The following is a 23,171-nucleotide window of genomic DNA, read 5'->3' as shown; positions in this document are numbered from 1 at the left end:
ATTTATAAAATACTAGTGGGAAACACAGTCTGGCTGCTTTCAGAGTAGCCACAGTAACTCACACCTTGCAGTTCTGGTTGCCTGGAGATAGCTAGTGCTAACTTTTGATTTATTTCCGGGCCCCCACCTTTTCTAAGGATTTTGAGGTTTTAGTCACATATCCTCCACACACAGACAGAGCCGTATCCAGGCACTTTCTTCCATATGATTACCTCTGATCGTCCCACAACGCCGTACAAGAAAATCATCTTTTCTTCTAATAAGGTCACAAAGCCTTGAAGACGTTGATGGAATGACTTGTTTTGATCTAATGCAATCACGCCAGGATCCAATACTGGAATATCTGACCTCATTTGCTGGGTGTCTTCTACCAAATCATGATTTCTGTTTGGATATAAAATCTTCTCGCTGCCTAGGCAGCCTTTATTCCTTTTCCACAGCCTAACAAACAGAAGATGAGTCTTGAATAGCGTTTGCTGTGCGGCTTCTCCTTTGCGCCCTCTTGTGGTCTCCCGGAACATCACACAAAATCCTCCTGCTCTTCAAAGATGGCCCTCTTGAAGCTGGTTTTTGCATTCTCTTCCGGCCCACATGAGTACGGTCTATCTTGTAGAATCTCTATTCAGGAAAGGCCTCAGGGGAAACTGAGGCATCAACACTTTTGCAAGGTGTTTCTGTTCTAAAAGAGCCAAGGTACCTCTTGAAACAAAAGCCGTGAACAGTGATAGATACAGTTCAATGGAGATCGGCCCGATTCTTTGACGTCACACGGTCGCTTCAAAGTCTAAAGCCTGACCGGGAGCTATAGCAGCAGGTAGCAAGGCCACCGAGATTCAAGTTCAGATCTGTTTTACATTTTTAAGCTGGACTACCTGCTTGTCCGAACTGTATCCGCAGGTGGAGATCAGAAAGCTAACTGATGCTTTAACCAGAGCTGATTGACTCCTCCCCTTTCAAGAGCAACTGAGTGCAGCACCTTGGGAAAGTCTCAGTAAATGACAGCCACCCTGGAAGCAGTTTCTAAGCCCTGACAGCCTCCTTAGAGCTCAGTCGTTTGTTTTAATCGAAGCAGCACCTTGTTCCCAACAATGATGCTGATGTCCTTGGAAGCCAGCAAGCACTTGGGATTACTTCTGGCAGACACTACTGGGGGCAGCTGTGTTCTTTTAAGCAAGGCATTTCCAGCAATGCCAGGTTTGAGGATGGGGCTACCTTACCTGGAGATCTTGGAGAAAGTAAAATAAAGTAAAATAAAACACAAGACTCCATCTTCCCAGCCAGTTCTTTAGCTCAAGAGGAAGCATGTCCCTAGAAACCCCCAGGTTTCCAAACAAATTGGGTCGGAAAGGCAGCTGCTGCTTCTGTCAGGGGAGAACTCTTGGCAGAGGAGGAAAAAGGCCAGCTGCTCCTCAGAGTGCCTCCTGCTGCTACTTGGCAGCCTGTGGCACTGAGGGCTGAAGATCAAGAGGGCTGGGCTGTGAGATCAGGACCCAGGATGCTGGCTCTAGGCTCCTGGGAGGGAGGGTGGCCCTTCTGAAGAACTGAGGTGTATTAACAACCATTTTCCTAGATGACTTCAGAGCACCTGAATAATGCATTTATTTCACAGAAAATGGAGAGTTCAATGCCAGCCACGGGAGCTGATGCTCACCTAGTAATGGGCTGCCATGTCTCGGGCCTTTCTTCTTCCCTCTGTTGCTTCTGAATAGCTGGCCTAAAACAGGCTGTGTGCATGGGCGCCTATTCCTGGTGTCCTTTCTCAGAAATGCCTGATGTTACCTCAGGGCATTGGCACTCCGCACTCAGCCTCTGCTTCCTAGTTCTCCTGGCTTCTCTAGCTCTGAACCTTTTCCAATTCCTGTCCTGGTTAACGATGTCTAATTCCTTGTAGACCCACATGGGCCTCTTTGTTTCAGGGATGGATTGTCAGCTCTTGTCAGAGGCACATGTGAGAATTAGAGTCTAAGGTTACTGTCATTCATGGCGGGGGAGTTGGGGGGGGCTGGTGACAAGTTGGAACTGACCAGGGTCCTACTGAGCAAAGCACCAATTGTCTTGATTTTATTTCCTCATTTTGATGGGGTCCTGGAAACTGACATTGCATAGTGCCTCAGACAAGGAAGGTTCATCAAGTCCTATCTTAAAAGACAGAAAAACCTAAGCCTTGGGATATAGTGATATGCTCTAGTGATATGCTAGAGTGATATGCTCTAGTGATATGCTAGAGTGATATGCTAAAGTGATATGCTAGAGTGATATGCTCTAGTGATATGCTCTAGTGATATGCTAGAGTGATATGCTCTAGTGATATGCTCGAGTGATATGCTCGAGTGAAATGCTAGAGTGATATGCTAGAGTGATATGCTCTAGTGATATGCTCTAGTGATATGCTAGAGTGATATGCTCTAGTGATATGCTCTAGTGATATGCTCTAGTGATATGCTCGAGTGATATGCTAAAGTGATATGCTAGAGTGATATGCTCTAGTGATATGCTAGAGTGATATGCTCTAGTGTAATATGCTCTAGTGATATGCTCTAGTGATATGCTAGAGTGATATGCTCTAGTGATATGCTAGAGTGATATGCTAGAGTGATATGCTAGAGTGATATGCTCTAGTGATATGCTAGAGTGATATGCTAGAGTGATATGCTCGAGTGATATGCTCGAGTGATATGCTCGAGTGATATGCTCGAGTGATATGCTAGAGTGATATGCTCGAGTGATATGCTCTAGTGATATGCTCTAGTGATATGCTCTAGTGATATGCTAGAGTGATATGCTAGAGTGATATGCTCTAGTGATATGCTCTAGTGATATGCTAGAGTGATATGCTAGAGTGATATGCTCGAGTGATATGCTAGAGTGATATGCTAGAGTGATATGCTCGAGTGATATGCTCGAGTGATATGCTCGAGTGATATGCTCGAGTGATATGCTCGAGTGATATGCTCTAGTGATATGCTAGAGTGATATGCTCGAGTGATATGCTCGAGTGATATGCTCGAGTGATATGCTCGAGTGATATGCTAGAGTGATATGCTCTAGTGATATGCTCTAGTGATATGCTCGAGTGATATGCTCTAGTGATATGCTCTAGTGATAAGCTCGAGTGATATGCTAGAGTGATATGCTCTAGTGATATGCTCTAGTGATATGCTAGAGTGATATGCTCTAGTGATATGCTCTAGTGATATGCTAGAGTGATATGCTAGAGTGATATGCTCTAGTGATATGCTAGAGTGATATGCTCTAGTGATATGCTAGAGTGATATGCTCTAGTGATATGCTAGAGTGATATGCTCTAGTGATATGCTAGAGTGATATGCTCTAGTGATATGCTCTAGTGATATGCTAGAGTGATATGCTAGAGTGATATGCTAGAGTGATATGCTAGAGTGATATACTAGAGTGATATGCTAGAGTGATATGCTAGAGTGATATGCTCCAGTGATATGCTAAAGTGATATGCTAGAGTGATATGCTAGAGTGATATGCTCCAGTGATATGCTAAAGTGATATGCTCCAGTGATATGCTCTAGTGATATGCTCCAGTGATATGCTAGAGTGATATGCTCCAGTGATATGCTAAAGTGATATGCTAGAGTGATATGCTAGAGTGATATGCTAGAGTGATATGCTAGAGTCATATGCTAGAGTGATATGCTCTAGTGATATGGTCTAGTAATATGCTCCAGTGATATGCTCTAGTGATATGCTAGAGTGATATGCTCTAGTGATATGCTCCAGTGATATGCTCGAGTGATATGCTAGAGTGATATGCTAGAGTGATATGCTAGAGTGATATGCTAGAGTGATATGCTCTAGTGATATGCTAGAGTGATATGCTCTAGTGATATGCTAGAGTGATATGCTAGAGTGATATGCTCTAGTGATATGCTAGAGTGATATGCTAGAGTGATATGCTCGAGTGATATGCTAGAGTGATATGCTCGAGTGATATGCTCTAGTGATATGCTAGAGTGATATGCTAGAGTGATATGCTCTAGTGATATGCTAGAGTGATATGCTCTAGTGATATGCTAGAGTGATATGCTAGAGTGATATGCTAGAGTGATATGCTAGAGTGATATGCTAGAGTGATATGCTAGAGTGATATGCTAGAGTGATATGCTAGAGTGATATGCTAGAGTGATATGCTAGAGTGATATGCTCTAGTGATATGCTAGAGTGATATGCTCTAGTGATATGCTAGAGTGATATGCTAGAGTGATATGCTTGAGTGATATGCTCTAGTGATATGCTAGAGTGATATGCTAGAGTGATATGCTCTAGTGATATGCTAGAGTGATATGCTAGAGTGATATGCTAGAGTGATATGCTAGAGTGATATGCTCTAGTGATATGCTAGAGTGATATGCTAGAGTGATATGCTAGAGTGATATGCTAGAGTGATATGCTAGAGTGATATGCTCTAGTGATATGCTAGAGTGATATGCTCTAGTGATATGCTCTAGTGATATGCTAGAGTGATATGCTAGAGTGATATGCTTGAGTGATATGCTCTAGTGATATGCTCTAGTGATATGCTCCAGTGATATGCTCGAGTGATATGCTCTAGTGATATGCTAGAGTGATATGCTAGAGTGATATGCTCTAGTGATATGCTAGAGTGATATGCTCTAGTGATATGCTAGAGTGATATGCTAGAGTGATATGCTCTAGTGATATGCTAGAGTGATATGCTAGAGTGATATGCTAGAGTGATATGCTAGAGTGATATGCTCGAGTGATATGCTCTAGTGATATGCTAGAGTGATATGCTAGAGTGATATGCTAGAGTGATATGCTCTAGTGATATGCTAGCGTGGTATGCTCTATTGATATGCTCTAGTGATATGCTAGAGTGATATGCTCTAGTGATATGCTCTAGTTGATATGCTCTAGTGATATGCTCTAGTGATATGCTAGAGTGATATGCTCTAGTGATATGCTAGAGTGATATGCTAGAGTGATATGCTCTAGTGATATGCTCTAGTGATATGCTAGAGTGATATGCTAGAGTGATATGCTCTAGTGATATGCTAGAGTGATATGCTAGAGTGATATGCTAGAGTGATATGCTCTAGTGATATGCTAGAGTGATATGCTAGAGTGATATGCTCTAGTTGATCTGCTAGAGTGATATGCTCTAGTGATATATGCTAGAGTGATATATGCTAGAGTGATATGCTAGAGTGATATGCTCTAGTTGATATGCTCTAGTGATATGCTCTAGTGATATGCTAGAGTGATATGCTAGAGTGATATGCTCTAGTGATATGCTCTAGTGATATGCTAGAGTGATATGCTAGAGTATATGCTAGAGTGATATGCTAGAGTGATATGCTCGAGTGATATGCTCTAGTGATATGCTAGAGTGATATGCTAGAGTGATATGCTCTAGTGATATGCTCTAGTGATATGCTCTAGTGATATGCTCTAGTGATATGCTCTAGTGATATGCTCTAGTGATATGCTAGAGTGATATGCTAGAGTGATATGCTAGAGGGATATGCTAGAGTGATATGCTAGAGTGATATGCTCCAGTGATATGCTCTAGTGATATGCTCGAGTGATATGCTCGAGTGATATGCTAAAGTGATATGCTCTAGTGATATGCTCTAGTGATATGCTCGAGTGATATGCTAGAGTGATATGCTTGAGTGATATGCTAGAGTGATATGCTAGAGTGATATGCTAGAGTGATATGCTCTAGTGATATGCTAGAGTGATATGCTAGAGTGATATGCTCTAGTGATATGCTAGAGTGATATGCTAGAGTGATATGCTCTAGTGATATGCTAGAGTGATATGCTAGAGTGATATGCTAGAGTGATATGCTCTAGTGATATGCTCTAGTGATATGCTCTAGTGATATGCTAGAGTGATATGCTAGAGTGATTTGCTCGAGTGATATGCTCGAGTGATATGCTAAAGTGATATGCTCGAGTGATATGCTCTAGTGATATGCTAGAGTGATATGCTCTAGTGATATGCTCTAGTGATATGCTAGATATGCTCTAGTGATATGCTAGAGTGATATGCTCGAGTGATATGCTCTAGTGATATGCTCGCGTGATATGCTCGAGTGATATGCTCTAGTGATATGCTAGAGTGATATGCTCTAGTGATATGCTCGAGTGATATGCTCTAGTGATATACTAGAGTGATATGCTAGAGTGATATGCTAGAGTGATATGCTAGAGTGATATGCTCTAGTGATATGCTCTAGTGATATGCTAGAGTGATATGCTCTAGTGATATGCTCTAGTGATATGCTAGAGTGATATGCTCTAGTGATATGGTCTAGTGATATGTTAGAGTGATATGCTCTAGTGATATGCTCGAGTGATATGCTCTAGTGATATGCTAGAGTGATATGCTCTAGTTGATCTGCTAGAGTGATATGCTCTAGTGATATATGCTAGAGTGATATATGCTAGAGTGATATGCTAGAGTGATATGCTCTAGTTGATATGCTCTAGTGATATGCTCGAGTGATATGCTCAAGTGATATGCTCGAGTGATATGCTCTAGTGATATGCTCTAGTTGATATGCTCTAGTGATATGCTCTAGTGATATGCTAGAGTGATATGCTCTAGTGATATGCTAGAGTGATATGCTCGAGTGATATGCTCTAGTGATATGCTCGAGTGCTATGCTCGAGTGATATGCTCGAGTGATATGCTCTAGTGATATGCTCTAGTGATATGCTAGAGTGATATGCTCTAGTGATATGCTAGAGTGATATGCTCTAGTGATATGCTCTAGTTGATATGCTAGAGTGATATGCTCTAGTGATATGCTCGAGTGATATGCTCTAGTGATATGCTCTAGTGATATGCTCGCGTGATATGCTCGAGTGATATGCTCTAGTGATATGCTAGAGTGATATGCTCTAGTGATATGCTCTAGTGATATGCTAGAGTGATATGCTAGAGTGATATGCTCTAGTGACATGCTCTAGTGATATGCTCTAGTGACATGCTTGAGTGATATGCTCTAGTGACATGCTCTAGTGATATGCTCTAGTGACATGCTTGAGTGATATGCTCTAGTGATATGCTTGAGTGATATGCTTTAGTGACATGCTCTAGTGATATGCTCTAGTGACATGCTTGAGTGATATGCTAGAGTGATATGCTTGAGTGATATGCTCTATGATATGCTATAGTGATATGCCTTTAAGGACCATAATATTGAAGGATAAGAGATACGGCAAAGCCGTATGAGGGAGGGTACAGAGCGCTCTTCTCCTAGCATGTGGACACTGGCGAAGCAGGACTGACCTTTAGGGAACCCAGAATTTTAAACCAACACTCTATCGATGATATAAAACTCTACAACACACTAATCAATCATAACAGAGACATACGGGGACATTAGGGAGTCGGATTCATGACAGAAGGCATAGAGAACATCAAAAATAGCAACAAGGCACACCGTCTCGAAAGCTTGTCTCACAGGACCACTGAAGGTCATATGAGATGAGGGATATCAGCTCGAAAGCTTGTCTCACAGGACCACTGAAGGTCATATGAGATGAGGGATATCAGCCTTTCTTGGATTGTAGAGGTGGACAGTTCACAAAACATGACAAGACACCAAGTGGGCTCTGTCTCCCTAAAGTGCAGGGGACTTCTGAGTCGCCTTTTGGAACAGACAGCATGGCAAAGACAGCATGGCAAAGACAGTCCCTGGGCATAGTGATGCCGTCTGAGACTCCTTATGCCACTGACTGGTAAAGACACCTCTTGATTGCTCTTTGAACGAGCTTTGTCATTCCTGTCATTCTTTGTCACTGAAGTAAATAAAAAAGGAGTTTTAAAACGTGAGCCTTTTTTTTTTCTCACAAAATTTGTTGTTGCTGTTTGTAATGTTTCAAAGGATAGAAGAACCACGACCATGGGAAAGCAATAGAGAGCATGCATTTTGAGGATGGCGGGGGACATTGTTTAATTGGAATGTGCACCCCAAACTCTGTTCTTTGTCCTCCTAATCAATGTTCCCCCAACAGTGTCCACACTGTTGTCTGCCCTTGGCGTCACAGGGGATAATCTGACTGCCAGGCTGACACAGTGACAGGCGGGGAGCCTTCATTTCTCTGGGTGAACACAGTCTCCCAGTCTGGCTTTGCTTACTGGCGGCAGGTCTCGTGGCACTTGCTCGAGTTTGGACAGCTAAGGAGACCTGAGGGAAGACTGTACGCTGTGTGTGTGCTCTGTGTGTGGGCGAGTGTGTGCTATGAGGGCTCCCTCCTCTGCTACCAGGTGGTCTTGCTCCCTCTCTTTGAAGTGAGGAAACCCAGACCCATATTCCCTCTACTTCGGAAGAAAAAGAAGCCCAGCAAAGCAGAGCTACAGATCACATTCTGAGTTCACACACCTATGGAGCCTCTTTTAGCTTCCCGTGATCTCCGCTGCAGGCAGTCCCACGCTGGCACGGTTTGGAGGTCTGTGCCTGGCATGCAGACTCCTGTAGTCTACCACGGTGACTTCAAAGATTTAGTGAACAAAGAGGCATGTGCAAGAGTGAGATATTTGCCTTTCAGTTTTCTTCCGAGGGCCGTGCCCATTCCTAACTAGGGGGCAGGGTTACAAAAGAATCTGGTGTCAACCTCAGCCCTCTGTCCAAGGAGTAAAGCAGCTTCATGGAACTGGCTTTCAGCTGACAGAACTCCCAGGCTGCCAATGCATGGTGACCTTGGCTGGGGGAAGAGCTGAGGCTCTGGAGTTTCCTAGGAGTGACTCATGTTCTGGTGCTGAGCCCTCGAAGCCTTAAATGATAATGATAATAATAATAATAATAATAATAATAATAATAATAATAATAATAATAATAAAACAACCCCTGGAAAATTATTATAAGAATCCTTCTGTCAAAAGACATATATAAATAATGGCATACAATTAAGTCCTATACTTAATTCTGTTGGAAATCCGGCACAGCAGGGCACCAGGGACTGTCAATAGGAAATCATTTTTAAAGTTCAACTGGGCTGAATGCGGGGAACTTGTCATCTTGCCAAAGAGCTTTTATTTTTGGTGCCTGAAGATGTGCATGGAACTGAAGCTGTGATTCATCCCAGAAATAGATCAAGTGGCCACCAAAGGAAGCTTAAGATTCTAAAGGGGAAGGAGGACGGTTATCAATGAAACATAGCTAAGATTGTACGTCCCTTATCTACAAAGAGTTTGTGATAAGCTGCAGCAGAAAACAGAACTCATTTTAAAGATAAAATACAGAAGCTCCAGGGCCCGAAGTGTAGCCTCCCTTCCTCTCCCCATCCACCATTCTGTGTCTGTGATTACATTAAAACAGAATCATATCTAGAACTAGCAAGACTCCTGTCCATGACTCTCAATCTTCAGACCTCAAGAGAATTCACTGATGTTGCTAAAATGTAGGTGTTCCTGACCCAGGGTCCCTGAAAGCACAGAGACCCTGTATTTTCACAAGCACTCCGTGGGTCATCTCTCATCTATAACCCAAACAACTAAAGTTTCGCTCTTCCAACTGTGGTTTGAACTCTTGGAATTAGTTCAGTGCAATTGGTACTTAAGGAACAAAAACAGCAAAATGTCAGTGTGTACTGTGCTGGAAACTTTGGATTCATTCATTCATAAATAGGAAGGCAGCATGCACTGAATTTAGGAACTCAATACGCTCTGGCATTGAGAAAGATGGAGGAACAGGAGTCCACAGTAGATCCACTGTTTGCCACACCATCACACTGAGTTCCAAAGCACTCCAGCTCTGGTGTCCTCCACCTGTACAGAGCCAGGAAAGTAAGTCTGCATGTCTTTTTTCCCTACATATTGGGAATGGTGGCTCATGGGTCTGCCTTCATCAATGAATATGGACAATGTGTAGTTAAGCCAGAGAAGACCCTAACAGCAATGAGGCCGTAGTGGGTGAATACCAGACTTTTCCAAAGGACTGAAGGATGGGGGAGGGGAAATGTTGGTAGACAGTAGGGAGTAAATAACGGAAGGAGAGCAAATTGAGACATGACTTCATGCCACTGTGGCCAACTTAAGGCAGGATGGATTTCAATTTACTATGTCAGTTTCTACCTATGGAGTCTTTGGGGACATGTTGATTCTGAGTCTGCAATGAGGCTGACCATCATGGTTGCCAGAGACCAGATACAGAGCATACAGAGTTGACACAAGGCAGGAGATGAACTCAGTTTGGTAGTGTGCTTGCCTACCATGCATGGAGGCCACAGTCTGGTCCCTAGCACCACAGAAAACCAGGAATGCTGACACACCCTTGTAATCTGAGCATCCATAGAGTAGAAGCAGAAAGGTCAGATGTTTAAGGCTACATGATGAGTCTGAGGCCATCATGGGCTATGTACCTATCTATCTCAAAAGTAAAAGAAATGTCAGGATAAGATGTGCCCTTCCAAGACACATCTCTTTCATTTAACTAGGCTTCCCCTTCCATGGTCCTACCACCTACCAATAACTTATTCAACTTTTGAACCTATGAATGGCTTATAACATCATCTAAGCCAGAGCTGTCATATGTAATGGAAATGTCTTTGAAACACCCACAGGTATATTTATTAAGATGATAGGCATCTCTCAATTCCATCAGGATTGGCCACTGCAGCAGTCAAGAAACTAACTGACAAGCTAACACTTTCTTCTGTATGAGGTTATGTTAGTGGCCTGCCCCCAGGAGACAGAGGGCTTGAGCTTTTGACTTTCCTTGTGTTTCTTACAATGACATGGAGTTCTCATTAATTTTTATCCATTCATCCTCTCTTGATTTAACCTTTAGTGAGAAGGATAACATGAACATGAATGGGTCCAAACTTTAGCCCAGTGGCAAACCACCACCAGAAAGACTGAAACAGAAAGACAACAGCAAGCAAGCTTAGAGACATTCATGTCACCTACTATGGTCACTCTGATCTCTGATCTACTGCATAGTAGAAATTCCTCTGCGTAACCTTTCGGGAAATGAAAATCCACCTTTGTTCAGACTCTGCTTGGTATTCTAGCTTCAATACCTTCAAACCTAAGAAGGGAAGGACTTTTCTACGTCTGTAGCCCCATTTCATGGCCCTACAAGTTTATGACAAAGGCTTAATGACAAGCAGGTGCAATCAGAGGAGAGATTAACTCTATTCTATCGATGTTAGAATATGCAATGTTCCTCACAACATGACTAGCTGAATGATTGTCAGGGGGAAACCCTGTTGCTTAACTTGACAGACCTTAGCAGCAAATTGGCCCTTAGTACAAAAATGGTAGACTCACTTTGTCAGGAAGGCTTCCTCTTCTCTAGGGGAGGGAGGTGTCTGAGACCTCACCTGAGGAATGCGGTCTTGTACCTGAGATCCCTGAAATGCTTTCCCATGCTAATGAAGCATCTTGGTGCTTTAGCCTTCCAATGACCTTTGCTCACCATGGATATTCTCATCTTCTTCCTCAAACTATATAACCTTTGGTTCACCCTGAATAAAGTATATGCATGCAAATCCACCCCAACAAACAAACATACACAAGCTAATATCATCTTAGAGAGTTGTTTCATTGAAGATTGTCAGAGAAAGCCTTTGCCTAAAAGAGCTGTAACATTAAGCTCCTCAGAAAAGCACCACCTGCAACCCTCTTGCTCCCAGCATTTACTCTCAGCCAGACCTGGGATCTTGCAGAACTCTACCCATTCCAGTCTCCAATTCAGACTTCAAGCCCAGTGTGCAGAAGTGTCTGCACACCCTAAGCAGAGAATGTGGAATTACAGCTGGAGCCCAGAACGTAGACCACAAATGATTGGCCCCAAATGTCGGTAGAATGTTGGGAGGCTGTGGAAACTTTAGAAGGTGGTGCCTAACTAGAGAAAGCTGGTTGGTGGGAATGGGTTTTAAAGAGCGTATTATCACTGGCTGATTCCAGTTCCAGAATGGTTCTCTGCTTTCTGGTCCAAGATATAAAGAGAGCTTCTCAGACGTGCCACACTTACTGAAATGGGCTGCATTCTCCGAATCCATGAACAAAACTCAATCTTTCTTTCCACAACCCATGTCCATCAGACGTTCCATCACAGCAATGAAAATGAACTAAATTAACATGTCAGCGCGATTTCCCACCATGTCAGATGCCCAAAGATGCAAACACCTGAGACATAGACAGGGTCAAGGGTGAGGTCAGTCTCTTTGGTTGATGACTGACCATTTCCTTCTCAAGCCTTGAAGTACGCTAAGCAGCAAACACATTGATGGCTTATCAGGGTAACCAAATTTAGCTGAAGGTATCTGAGACCTTGTCAGATGCTTCCTAGAGAACCCTGAAGCATGTGCCCACAGGCCCCCTCTTAACTAAGTGCTTTAAGAGGCTTTCATCTTAGAGCACCACTTAGTTTCTGAGCGCCTCATTTTGTTGGGGGTCAGTTTGGAAGACAGAAAATCTACGAGAGAAATGTACTTAGAACCATATTTAGGGGAAATGACTGAAATGGTGTGGGGGAAAGCCACATGACATTTATCAGGCTGTGGTGGCCCATTTGTGCTCATGATTCCATGAACCACCAGTTCACACACTGATGCACAAATGTGCCAACTGGTCTACCCGCTGCTATCAGTTAGATTTAAGTGTGAGATAGAGTTCTCCTTTTAAATAAGATCTGTATTTCAGCAGAGCCCCGCTAATATTTTTTTCAGCTAATATTTTTTTCAGCTTTAACAATATCCACATCTAGCTTAGTGTTATTATTTTTGCTGACTACTTTCAGTTCAGGAAGCATAGGGAGACAGGGTGTTTATATTCCTGGGTCATAAGCAACTGTCTTTAAGGAAATAGCTTCATTCCAGAAAGAAGAATGATAACAAGAAGACAATTTCTGAAACTTATCTTATGAATGATAATAAGTGACTACTAAAAAATGTCTACTGTGAGGGCTAAAATATGCAGCAGACAGAATTCAGTTGGGATCCAGTGCACGACGGTATCATTTTTTCTGAGGCTAAAGGAGGGGCGGTAAACAAGCATGATTTTCTCAACCTGGGTAGAAACTGAGAGAAGGGGGAAGGCAGCATTCGCCCACTCCCAAAGGAAACTAGGAGGATGGGTTTCTTCTTGGCACAGCAGACTTAACATTGACCATGTAGCCTTTGCAATTTGATGGCTATGGGATTTCCTATGGCATGATGGTATAAGTCAACCTGTGAGGTAGGATATGTGTTACCAAGCAGATGTATCCAGGACAAACAAACAAACAAGATAAATTGTGTAATGGGGGCTCAATGCCTGAAGCATCTTTGCTTTTCTGAAACTCTCTTAATGCAAAGAACCCTAGTCATATTCGGATACTTTTACTTCTGAAACACACCATGGTGTTTCCTTTGCACATGGTTCCTTCTGTGCCTGGGTGCCTCTCCACCTTCCACCTCCTCACACAGTCAATGCCAATGTCTAGGAAGGCTTTCCCATTTCCTTTACAGTGGACGAAGTGCCACCTTCTGCATTCCGGGGCTGCCCAGGCTAGCTGCCATTGTTGTACTGATCCCAGTGTTCCCCTACTGTTTCCTAGATGTCTTACCACTGGTTTCTCATCTCCCCACAAATGGATAGTACATCCTTTAAGGGAATGACTGTACAGTATACACATGTGTCCAGGGAAGGATGTAAAATAAAGGACCAGGATTAGAGCGAAACTCACGATGGTATCTTTCCCCACTCCATCATACACTGTCAACCACAAAACAACTATGTTTCACAGGCTGGTTAGGGAAATTGAAATCATTAGAGGAAAAGGGAGCCGTGACCTGTTAGTTCCTTTCAACCTGACACTTATGTGCTCCTTTGAGTGAAATTCTGTTAGTAGATTATTAATGACAGGGAGGGTCTTGGTTCTCATGAAAAGCAAGGTTGGAGTTGCTACTTATTTTATAATCCTCATATATATAAAAAAAGAATAAAGTACTGTTGTAGCTGACTAAACCTTCCTATGACTGCTTATGTTGGCCTGGGACTTGCCATAGTTGCCATGTATACATATGCCTCACTTCAACTCTGTGTGTGGCTCTGAAGTGTGACAAAGTGTGAGAGCAAGTTTTCTCTGTGAAGCACACAATACTGTAGTCCAACATGGAGCCCACATAACCAGGGTTGTTCACACTGCACTGGGAAATCTAATGCTTTGAAGAAAGTTTCATGTCTAGTGTTAGTATATAATTGAATAGTAAGCCTGTTTCTCAACAAGTTGTAAGCCTCTTGCCAGTGAAGTGATGAACAAAAAGACGCCTAGGAAGTCCTTCCACTCTCCAACGAGAACAGACTCATTCATCAAATCTCCACCTAACATTGGAATCTCACAGTTTTTTGTGAGATTTTGGCCGCTTTTTGATAAACACATCGCCTGAAAAAAAATCAATCTTCCCCGCTTTCCAGGATAATCCTCCCAGGGGACATGTCTCACGACATAAGTCTCTGAAGCTTTGCCTTTCAACTGTGGGTTTTCTCTTTCACCAAGCCCACAGGAGAAGTCACTGCTGAGCCTGAATCAATGCATCACTGCCACGCATAGTGGCTGCTACGTTAGACAACAGGGGAGGACGAAGGGGTCTACTGACCTTGTGAAGCTCCACGGGAGTTGGGGACATAATCTCCTTGATTTCTTGCTTCATTTTCCGCAGGGTTACAGACTTTCTGCCCACATCCGAGGGCAGAGTGTTGCTGCGAGTCGTTTGGCTATAGTGTGGCCTCGAATTGCTCCGTTCCTGGAAGCTGGCCTGTCGCCCCAGCTGACTGCGAGCCGTTGGAGCCTCATGATTCAAACTCATAGTGCTCCCCGACATGATTGTTGCCTGTGGCATCGACAATTTTCAGAGACAATTAAACCATGGGTAAGGAAAAGATTTGCTCGCTCAACATTAAGCACAACTCTCCTTCTGCCCAGTCAAAATATGGTGTCTTCAGGGCATAGCTAAAGGCTGGAGAATGGACGCACTGTCTGAACTGTGAAGGTCTGGAACATGGTTTGCAGTTACATTTATAATGCGCATCTCGAATCCAATGGAAGTGTTTAAGCCCCTGAGTTTATTTAATCAAATACCACCCCTAGCAATGTTTGAGGCTTGTTGAAAAGCTCCAACATTAGTTTATTGTGAACTGTATTTGAAGCAGCAACTTCCCATAAGAGCTGGTATTCATGTGCTTCTGATAGACATGGCCGGAGAGCTTCACAGCGGAGGCTAGGCTGCTGCTGTCTGTAATCCTTCCTCTGGCTCCAACAGAAGCAAACCGTAGGGCGGAATGAGATTACTGATATAGAGGCAAAGGGCTCTCCTAACACGGCCTGCCTGGCACTGTCAAGAGCATCTTCTGGCCCAGTGACCTGCCCAAGATGCACATAGACACATCTTTTAATATTCATCAGGATTTTGGCTTCTACAGTTCACGGCACAGACGGTGTTTCTTAGAAACACCGTTGTGTTCTATTCTCAGGAAGGCTTTTTAAAAATTACCCTTTCACATCGGATTCAACCATGTGCTCAAAAACTATGAAACTTGAATTTGATTTCACTGGGTCAAAGGGCAGTTTATTCAGTTTCAAATATATCCCTTGAATAAAAAGCCAGGGATATTCCAGATGACTGAATCTCAGAGCTGGAGGGACAAAGGACTTGTAAGTGGCATATTGTGATGCCAATGGACAGTACTCAAGTTAGAGGACGCCAAGATTCTAAAAACAAGATGGTGGCCAGCTCTATAATCCTTAGATGATGCTTATATACATAAATGTTTCACCGGTAAACATGCCTGAAAACATAGTTGCAAAAGCCATAAGCAACTATAGCTTTTGATTGGTTGGGCTCTTTGAATAGGTTCACTAATTTAAGCTCATGAGTCTATAAGGTAGGCACTTTGTCTGTCCCACTTTATAGAAAGAGACTGGAGCACAAAGAATTTTACTTTCCCAAGGTCATACATAGAGTAATTGAACCAAGGGCACTGCGGGCAGCTATTCATTGGAGGGAACGCTGCAAAGTGAGCTGCATTATTATCTGTTGCCTCTGTAAGAGTTAACAACTCTCCGTTGACGTTCGGTTTATGTGCACCTCTAAGAATGTAGTTGCCAAATATTGACATACATATACATGACTCTACCACCTCTCTCAAAGAGAAACAGAATCAAAGAACAGGTTCTGACTGGACCACATAGGTCACAGATGCTTTTGAGGATGGGATTTCTAGCTGCTGATAAGTCCTTCCTGACCGCTGAATGCTGCATATATGGTATTGCTTATTACTCTGTAAATAGGTGGTATAGGTCTCACTCCTTCCCAATAGACGGGGGAGAAGAGGCCCACGGGTAGGTTCTGACATTTGGTAAGGATCTAGTATGGGTACACCATAAATCTGGTTGTAGTCTTATTCCTTGGCTAACAGGCTCTGTGGCTTCTCTCGTCACCTGAAACTTCCCCCTTTAAATAAAAGAGCCTTTAATACTTAAGCAGCTGTAGGCATGTGTAGAACGGTATATTTCTGATAGATACCTTTTTGAGTTGATTGATACCTCCCTGATGGTCAGCTGTGTTGGTGTCATGGACACCTTTCACTTGATGGTGCTTACGGATATCACCTCTGTGTAATCTTTGATAACTGACAGCACCCAGTGATTTTTTTCCTGCAATGGTGACCATCCACCCGTTATTCTTACCTCTGTAGAATACTTTTCTGTTTTTTTTAAATCTATCTTTTCTTCTCAATTTTTTGTGAGATCCACCGGAAGCATGTGGGAAGTAAAAGACTCACTGAGCCTGAGGGCTGGGATTCTGGCTAAGCTGCCAGAGAAGACACTGAAAACGGGTTTACCAGGGTCCGGTGGGGGGCGGGGGGAGACACAAGAACGGCTCCTCATCCAAGTTTTCAAATTGTGGCTGCATTGCTCATTTAAACTGAAATTCAATCAAATGAATAGCATCTAAAAAGGATTATAAAAGTTTAAGTACAAATATCATCCAGACACTTGGTTAAACTTTCATCTGTTAAAGAAAGTTCAAGTACCATTAATTAAGAAACATTAAACTCAGTACTTGATTTTTATTGCATTTATTAAACACCAGGTTCTCTATTGTATTTGCATTTGTATTCTGCCTCCATGTATGTCTGTGTGAGAGTGTTGGATCCTGGAACTGGAGTTATAGACAGTCGTGAAATGCCATGTGGGTGCTGGGATTTGAACCTGGGTCCTTTGGAAGAACAGCCAGTGCTCTTAACCAGTAAGCCATCTCTCCAGCCCCTTCAGGTTCTCTATTAATTATTAGTTATGTATTAGATCACTATAATTCCTTTTTTAAAGAATCATTTTAATTTCTTTCTTTCTTTCCTTTTTTTTTTTTTTTTTTTTTTTTTTTTTTTTTTTTTTTTTTGAGACAGGGTTTCTCTTATGTAGCCCTGACTACCCTGGAACTTACTCTGCAGACCAGGCTGGCCTCAAACACAGAGCTCTGTCTGCTGGGATTGAAGGCGCTCACCGCCATCCTCCAGCAATTCCTATGGTTTTTGTAAGCAACCACTGGTAAGAGAGGCCAAAAACTGTTTGAGGTCTTAGTGTGGGTTTTTAACCTCAGGGAAAGCTACACATTTTTTTTTTTTTACAGTGGTGAAGTTGGACCTAAATTATTGCTTGCAATAATGAAAATGATTAAAGTAAATTCTCCTTTCAATCACCGTAATTTTAGCTAATCCATATTTATGAACTCCACAGTTTGCTTTAATGTTTGGTGGTGAAGGTAAATTTCATCGGCAGAATTGTAGCCTCAACAGAAAACCCACAGTTTCCGTAATCACGAGAGCAGAACTCATTTCAACGAGTGAAGTTTCTGTGATACTAGTGCAAATATGACTCCAATCTGTGAACCTGTTGAGCATTCCTCCTAGCTGAGAATGTATCTTCCCTTTGGCCCAGCCCCTTTCCTTTCTGGGTTTGTAATTTTCGAGGCTACACCACCTAAAACCCAGAGGAGGTGCCTGTAGGCTGATGTGACACACTTCTGGCCCTTGCTTTCATGAGATGACTCTGTTTCCAGGCAACGGCCTGGGATCATCCTGTTTCTTTTACAGCACCTTCAATGTACCCAATGTAAGGGAAGCTATAGGAAGAGAGAGAGTTCCACGACAGAAATACATCAAAACGGGAAGGACGTGGGAGGCAATGTAAACGAGGTGAGGGCACTGCTCCTGAATCTTGAATTGTGTACCTTATGCAGCCTGACCCTTGACATTCTATGCACGAAGGGGTGGTACAAGTTTAAATAAACCAGCTGGCCCTTAAGAATTGTGCTCTGTTTGAGAATTGAATTTAAAACAATAAAGAGAATTCAGTGGCTCGCATCTCTATCCACGCCCGAGTCCTTTAATTGTGCTCTGAAGCCAGAATTCATGCCAGGTAATACTACGGTGTCTATAAATTCAAACTGCTGCTTCCCTTTAGATTTTTCTTTGCAGATCCACAGACATTAGAATCACATAAAATATCCACACATGCAACCGAGAAGCAAAATAACATAAAGAAGAGTAACCGTTTTTAGAATTGCAAGGTTCCCCCCGGCTGGGCCATTCGCATTCCTTAGAGTGACTCAGGGACCTCATATGACATCAAACAAAAGTGAGACTTTCACCACTTTACAGTTTACAGCTTGGAAACTTGGAAAGAACATAAAAGGAAACATTCCGGGCCGTCCCAGACTAAGTCTGAATACTGCCAGCAGATTCATAGCTTGGTTTAAGGAACCACCCACAGTTCCGAGTTCCTCCTCAGATTCAGGTGACGTTAACATGGAATTAAAGTTTCAGTGGACAGCACGAGGCAGGGAGTAAGATTTCCGCCCACTTATCAAGTAGACTGGCCCTTTTTAAAGCAGTGGCGTGATTATCAACAAGGGCATAGCACAACATAATTGTATTTCCTCTTATGTTCCTCGTAACGATTAAATTAATTTCTATACCAGGTACAAATGAAAACATGCCAAAGAAACCTTTCTAAAGCAGCTAAGAGAATGAAATGCACCACTGTTGGGGGACTGGGCTAGCTCCTTAGCGATTTGGTGGGAAACAGGTACAGTCAGGGTTAGCAGGGGAGCAATGGCAGAAGCCACAAGTCAGTAAGAACTGCATTGTATAAAATCAAACTGCTGTCCAGAAGGCAAGGGCGGGGAAGGCGGCTTCACAAGCAAAAGTAGAAACAGAAAAGGTAGCTACCAAGAGGGTCATGTTTCTCAATGACACACGCCTGTCAGCTTTCTCCTGTGGAAAGGGGTTAAAGCTTTTAAATGAACTGCTGTGATCAAAGCAAACGTAAAAGGACCAAAACAAAGGAATGTTGGGACAGTCAAGATAAGCAGTGGGACCGGGGCTACCTCGAGCTCTCTCAGGATTCCCGACTGGCCGCAGGTCTCCAGGTCCTCCAATGCTTGAGACCAGAAGTTTTCCTCTTGTTCAGCGTCTGCACTGTCAGAAGCCCCGGCGAAGCTGCCAGCAAGAAACAGTCTGGGTTAAGGAAAACAGACAGAAATGCATGTACGCATGCGCACGTGCACATATAGACACACAGACACCGACAGGCACACACAAATGTTTTGAATAGCAGTTTCCAGTACACACACACACACACACACACACACACACACACTGTATGGTTCTTTTGTCTGGGACTGGTGGCAGACACCTGCAATGCTCAACACTTAGGAGTCTGTGTCCAATGGAATTGTTTCGGGTTAGCCTCGGCTCCATATGGAGACAGAGAGAAGACATGGCTCTTAGAAGCTGACTTCCCCTAGCGCTACCCTGAAACGGCTGCCTGGTGCTACCCCGCACTCCCTGGGCAGCACGCATTTTGGAAACTTTCTATGTGGTTGACATGGACGGCCAAAGTGGATTACTTCACAAACTCAATGCTAATAAGAGCTGCCGCCATTGGGCATAGAGAAGTGGGACTCCTCCCTCTGAGACCCGGAAGTCACCCTGGATGGGGCAGCAGTAGGGGTGCTACCATACCCACTGGCTGTGGACCGGTCCCAGTCTTCATTACTCAAGCCCACATCTGGGTATGTCTGGCTTCGAGGCTTGGGGACCGGGGACAGGCTGGCTCTTTGCTTCGGACTCCTCCAGTCATAGGTGTTGAAATTGTACCCTGAAGTCTGAAAAGTCGTGCCTGAAACAGAAGCAAGGAGTTAGAGTTAGGCCCTGAGGATTTTCTCATCTACAGAGATGTGGTGTCACTGGAGAGCAAGGGCTTGGATGGCAGTGGCAGCAGGAACAATTGCAAGCGCTCAGTGGGACCTTTCTTGTATCACTGCTCTGAGAGCGCGCAGTGGGACCTTTCGCTGTTCTGAGAGAGCTCTCTTCACAGCTGGCTTTGGTCCTAATTATTTGTAATTAAAATACAACACTAAAGGTTTTGAATAGCGGTTTCCAGTACCTAAGCCTTCCTGGGGCTTCCATTCACAGTTGGTACCCCTCACCCCCCATCTTCCCCAAACTGCCTTGGATGACGAAGGTCAGAGCTCTGGGGCTACCAGTTCTCACTTCTCGACTCTTCTTCCATAACCATTCCACTATGTTTTAACAAGAAGACTTATTTCTCATCCAATTTAAACCCTCCAGGGTGCCACCAAATCCAGGGATACTTTGAGAGACCCTAGCTCCTATGAGAAGGGCACTTGGAGACTGGGTCATCGTTGAGCACAGCAGACTCAGAACAAGGCATTTACCCCTTTATGTTTCCTCTCCACCTCTCTGTCTCTCTCTGAAAGTCAGAAGTAAGGAAGATGTCAGAGTGAGATGGCTTGAATATGGCTATGTTATCCGAATTGCAAATAAAGACTGACTTTTCTGACAGGGGGTTAAGTCTGATAAGCTTGAAGGGAGAGGCAGTGGGGGATTAGGGAATAATTAGGTTATGTAACACATATCACTCTTGAATGTGAGTTAAGTCTACAGATCCAAGATTTTTGACAGTAATAGATTTAAAGGGTATTTACAACAAGATACAAACTACATTCTTCACAAGTATTTTGAGGAAAACATTTAGAATGTAACTTTAAATATGTGATGGAGGGTTGGGGATTTAGCTCAGTGGTAGAGCGCTTGCCTAGCAAGCACAAGGCCCTGGGTTTGGACCCCAGCTCTGGAAAAAAAAAGAAAAAAGAAAAGAAAAATATGTGATGGAGTATGTAGTTTTTCAGTATACTTTTGGGTTCAACTGAGAAATAGGTCGGAGTCCACAGCTTAGACCACAATTATTACACATTTCTTAGTCTGTTTCCTCAGGCTGTACACACACACACACACACACACACACACACACACACACACGGGGGGGGGAGGGAGGGAGGGAGGGAGGGAGGGAGGAAGAGAGAGAGAGAATGAGAGAGAGAGAGCACATAGGTTTCTTACTGTATTTAAGGAATTTTATTTTAAGGAATTCAGCATAAAGCAGCATTGGGCCCTATTTTCACCATTTGGGGGATAGAACCTGGGTCATAAAAGGTGCCCAAGGACAGCCAAATGCAAGTTTGAAGTTAGGATGTCAACACTTATTAGGGTTAAGTGCTGTGAAGACAGTGTTGACCAGCTGGAAAGAGGAAGGGCGAAGGCATAGTCGTAATGGGTATTTTCTACCTCCAAACCCATCAGTGCATTCTCTCCACTCCCAAGGAGATGCTCTGGTTTCTGTGACTATTACATGTGTTCCTCCCTGTGGGAGGAAGGCCAGTCAATTGACTGACTAGCTTGGGACAATCTCTGGATTCACTGCTGTCTCTGCTGGTTCTCTCCCACTGCTGCTGGGCTGCGTGGTAAGCTAGGTATAACCTATGAGGTTCCCTGACCATTCCGTGGCCAAGAGACTTCTCCGAAGAAACCTTAGAACTCATTAAGAAAAAAAAAAAGCTTACTTATTTATTATATACACTGTAGCTGTCTTCAGACACACCAGAAGAGGGCATCAGATCTCATTACAGATGGTTGTGAGCCACCATGTGGTTGCTGGGAATTGAACTCAGGACCTCGGGAAAAACAGTCAATGTCTTAACCTCTGAGCCATCTCTCCAGCCCGGATCCTTACAACTCTTGTTCCAGATGTAACAATACAAGCAAAACAGCTGGTTCACTGGTAGCTGGGACAAGAAATGACCCCAAAGATAAAAGGGCCAAAAAGATATAGCAGAAATATTTAGAAGGATAGATCCCTAAATACAGAGGAGTTATATATCAGTTTCAATATACCTATGTCTTTAAAACTGAAGTCATATCACTGTTAGAACAGCTTGGTTCAAGAGGAGAAAAAGTTCCCTGATTCTCGCTGGAGGTTAGACCTAGATCCTCTAGCATGAGCACTTAACTTTGCAGGAGCATGAATGTGGGTACTTCTCTGCACATGTGCAAGCACACGCACGTGAGCACACATGCATGAGCACACACACACATACACACAATTACACACATGCACACACACACGCACACACACGGTGGATTAACATATGCAAAGCAATAATCATTTTCAAGGTATTGTACTAGGGACCCAAACCTGCTTAGAGAATAATGAAGAGTCTGGGACATAAAGGAGTAAAGCGTGCTGTAAGAGGAGCCCAGGTATAAAGTTTGGGAATTGAAGTCCTTTGACCTTAACTTGTGACATCAGAGAACCATCGAGAGAGATTATTCGAGCTCCGTTGGATTTTTTAAAAGAGTCTATGACTATATTTGGTTTTTCTAAAGAACACTGACAGAACTATGACATTAGACACTCAGAGAAAGAGTTAAGTGAGAATGTGGGCGAGATGCTCCAGACTTGACGGAGTCTGTGAGATAATGGCTGTGGTGACGGGAAGACAGAGCAGAGACGCTAGTCCACAGGAACAGTAAGATGCGTGGCTCCTGATGCCACGAAGGTGCTGCCTGCCTCCACCAGGCTCTGGACTGCACTGTGAGACAATACACCCTTCTTGGTTAAATGCAATCATTTTGGTTTTCATTTATAAGCAGCCGAACTCAATCTTGAACTGACGCAGGCAAACGCCAATACTGTGATTTAAAGTGGAGAAAATTAATTAGACTAGTAAAAGCAAGCCTGTGTTTAGGAGGCCAGAAGATAATTTCTGAAGAACAATCATTTACAGTGGGGTCAGACCGAAACTGTTGCAGTG

At 43.4% G+C, this 23,171-nt stretch overlaps 1 protein-coding gene across 22 annotated transcripts in view; it reads right to left on the bottom strand.

Moving 5' to 3' along the window:
* The window catches only part of Grip1 (glutamate receptor interacting protein 1), a 657,377-nt gene that overhangs the window by 22,961 nt on the left and 611,245 nt on the right, over window positions 1-23,171 (bottom strand). For 12 of the 22 annotated variants that reach the window (XM_063264317.1, XM_063264316.1, XM_063264320.1 and 9 more), the window contains 3 exon segments: window positions 20,020-20,176; window positions 19,383-19,494; window positions 14,592-14,825 (listed from right to left, as the gene is read on the bottom strand). In XM_063264317.1, coding sequence (XP_063120387.1) covers window positions 14,592-14,825; window positions 19,383-19,494; window positions 20,020-20,176 — 503 coding nt within the window. 22 annotated transcript variants of the gene reach the window in all.

This window comes from Rattus norvegicus, chromosome 7 (assembly GCF_036323735.1).
Source record: "Rattus norvegicus strain BN/NHsdMcwi chromosome 7, GRCr8, whole genome shotgun sequence".
Taxonomy (NCBI): Eukaryota; Metazoa; Chordata; class Mammalia; order Rodentia; family Muridae; genus Rattus; species Rattus norvegicus.
This window is presented reverse-complemented; position numbering and strand designations above follow the sequence as displayed.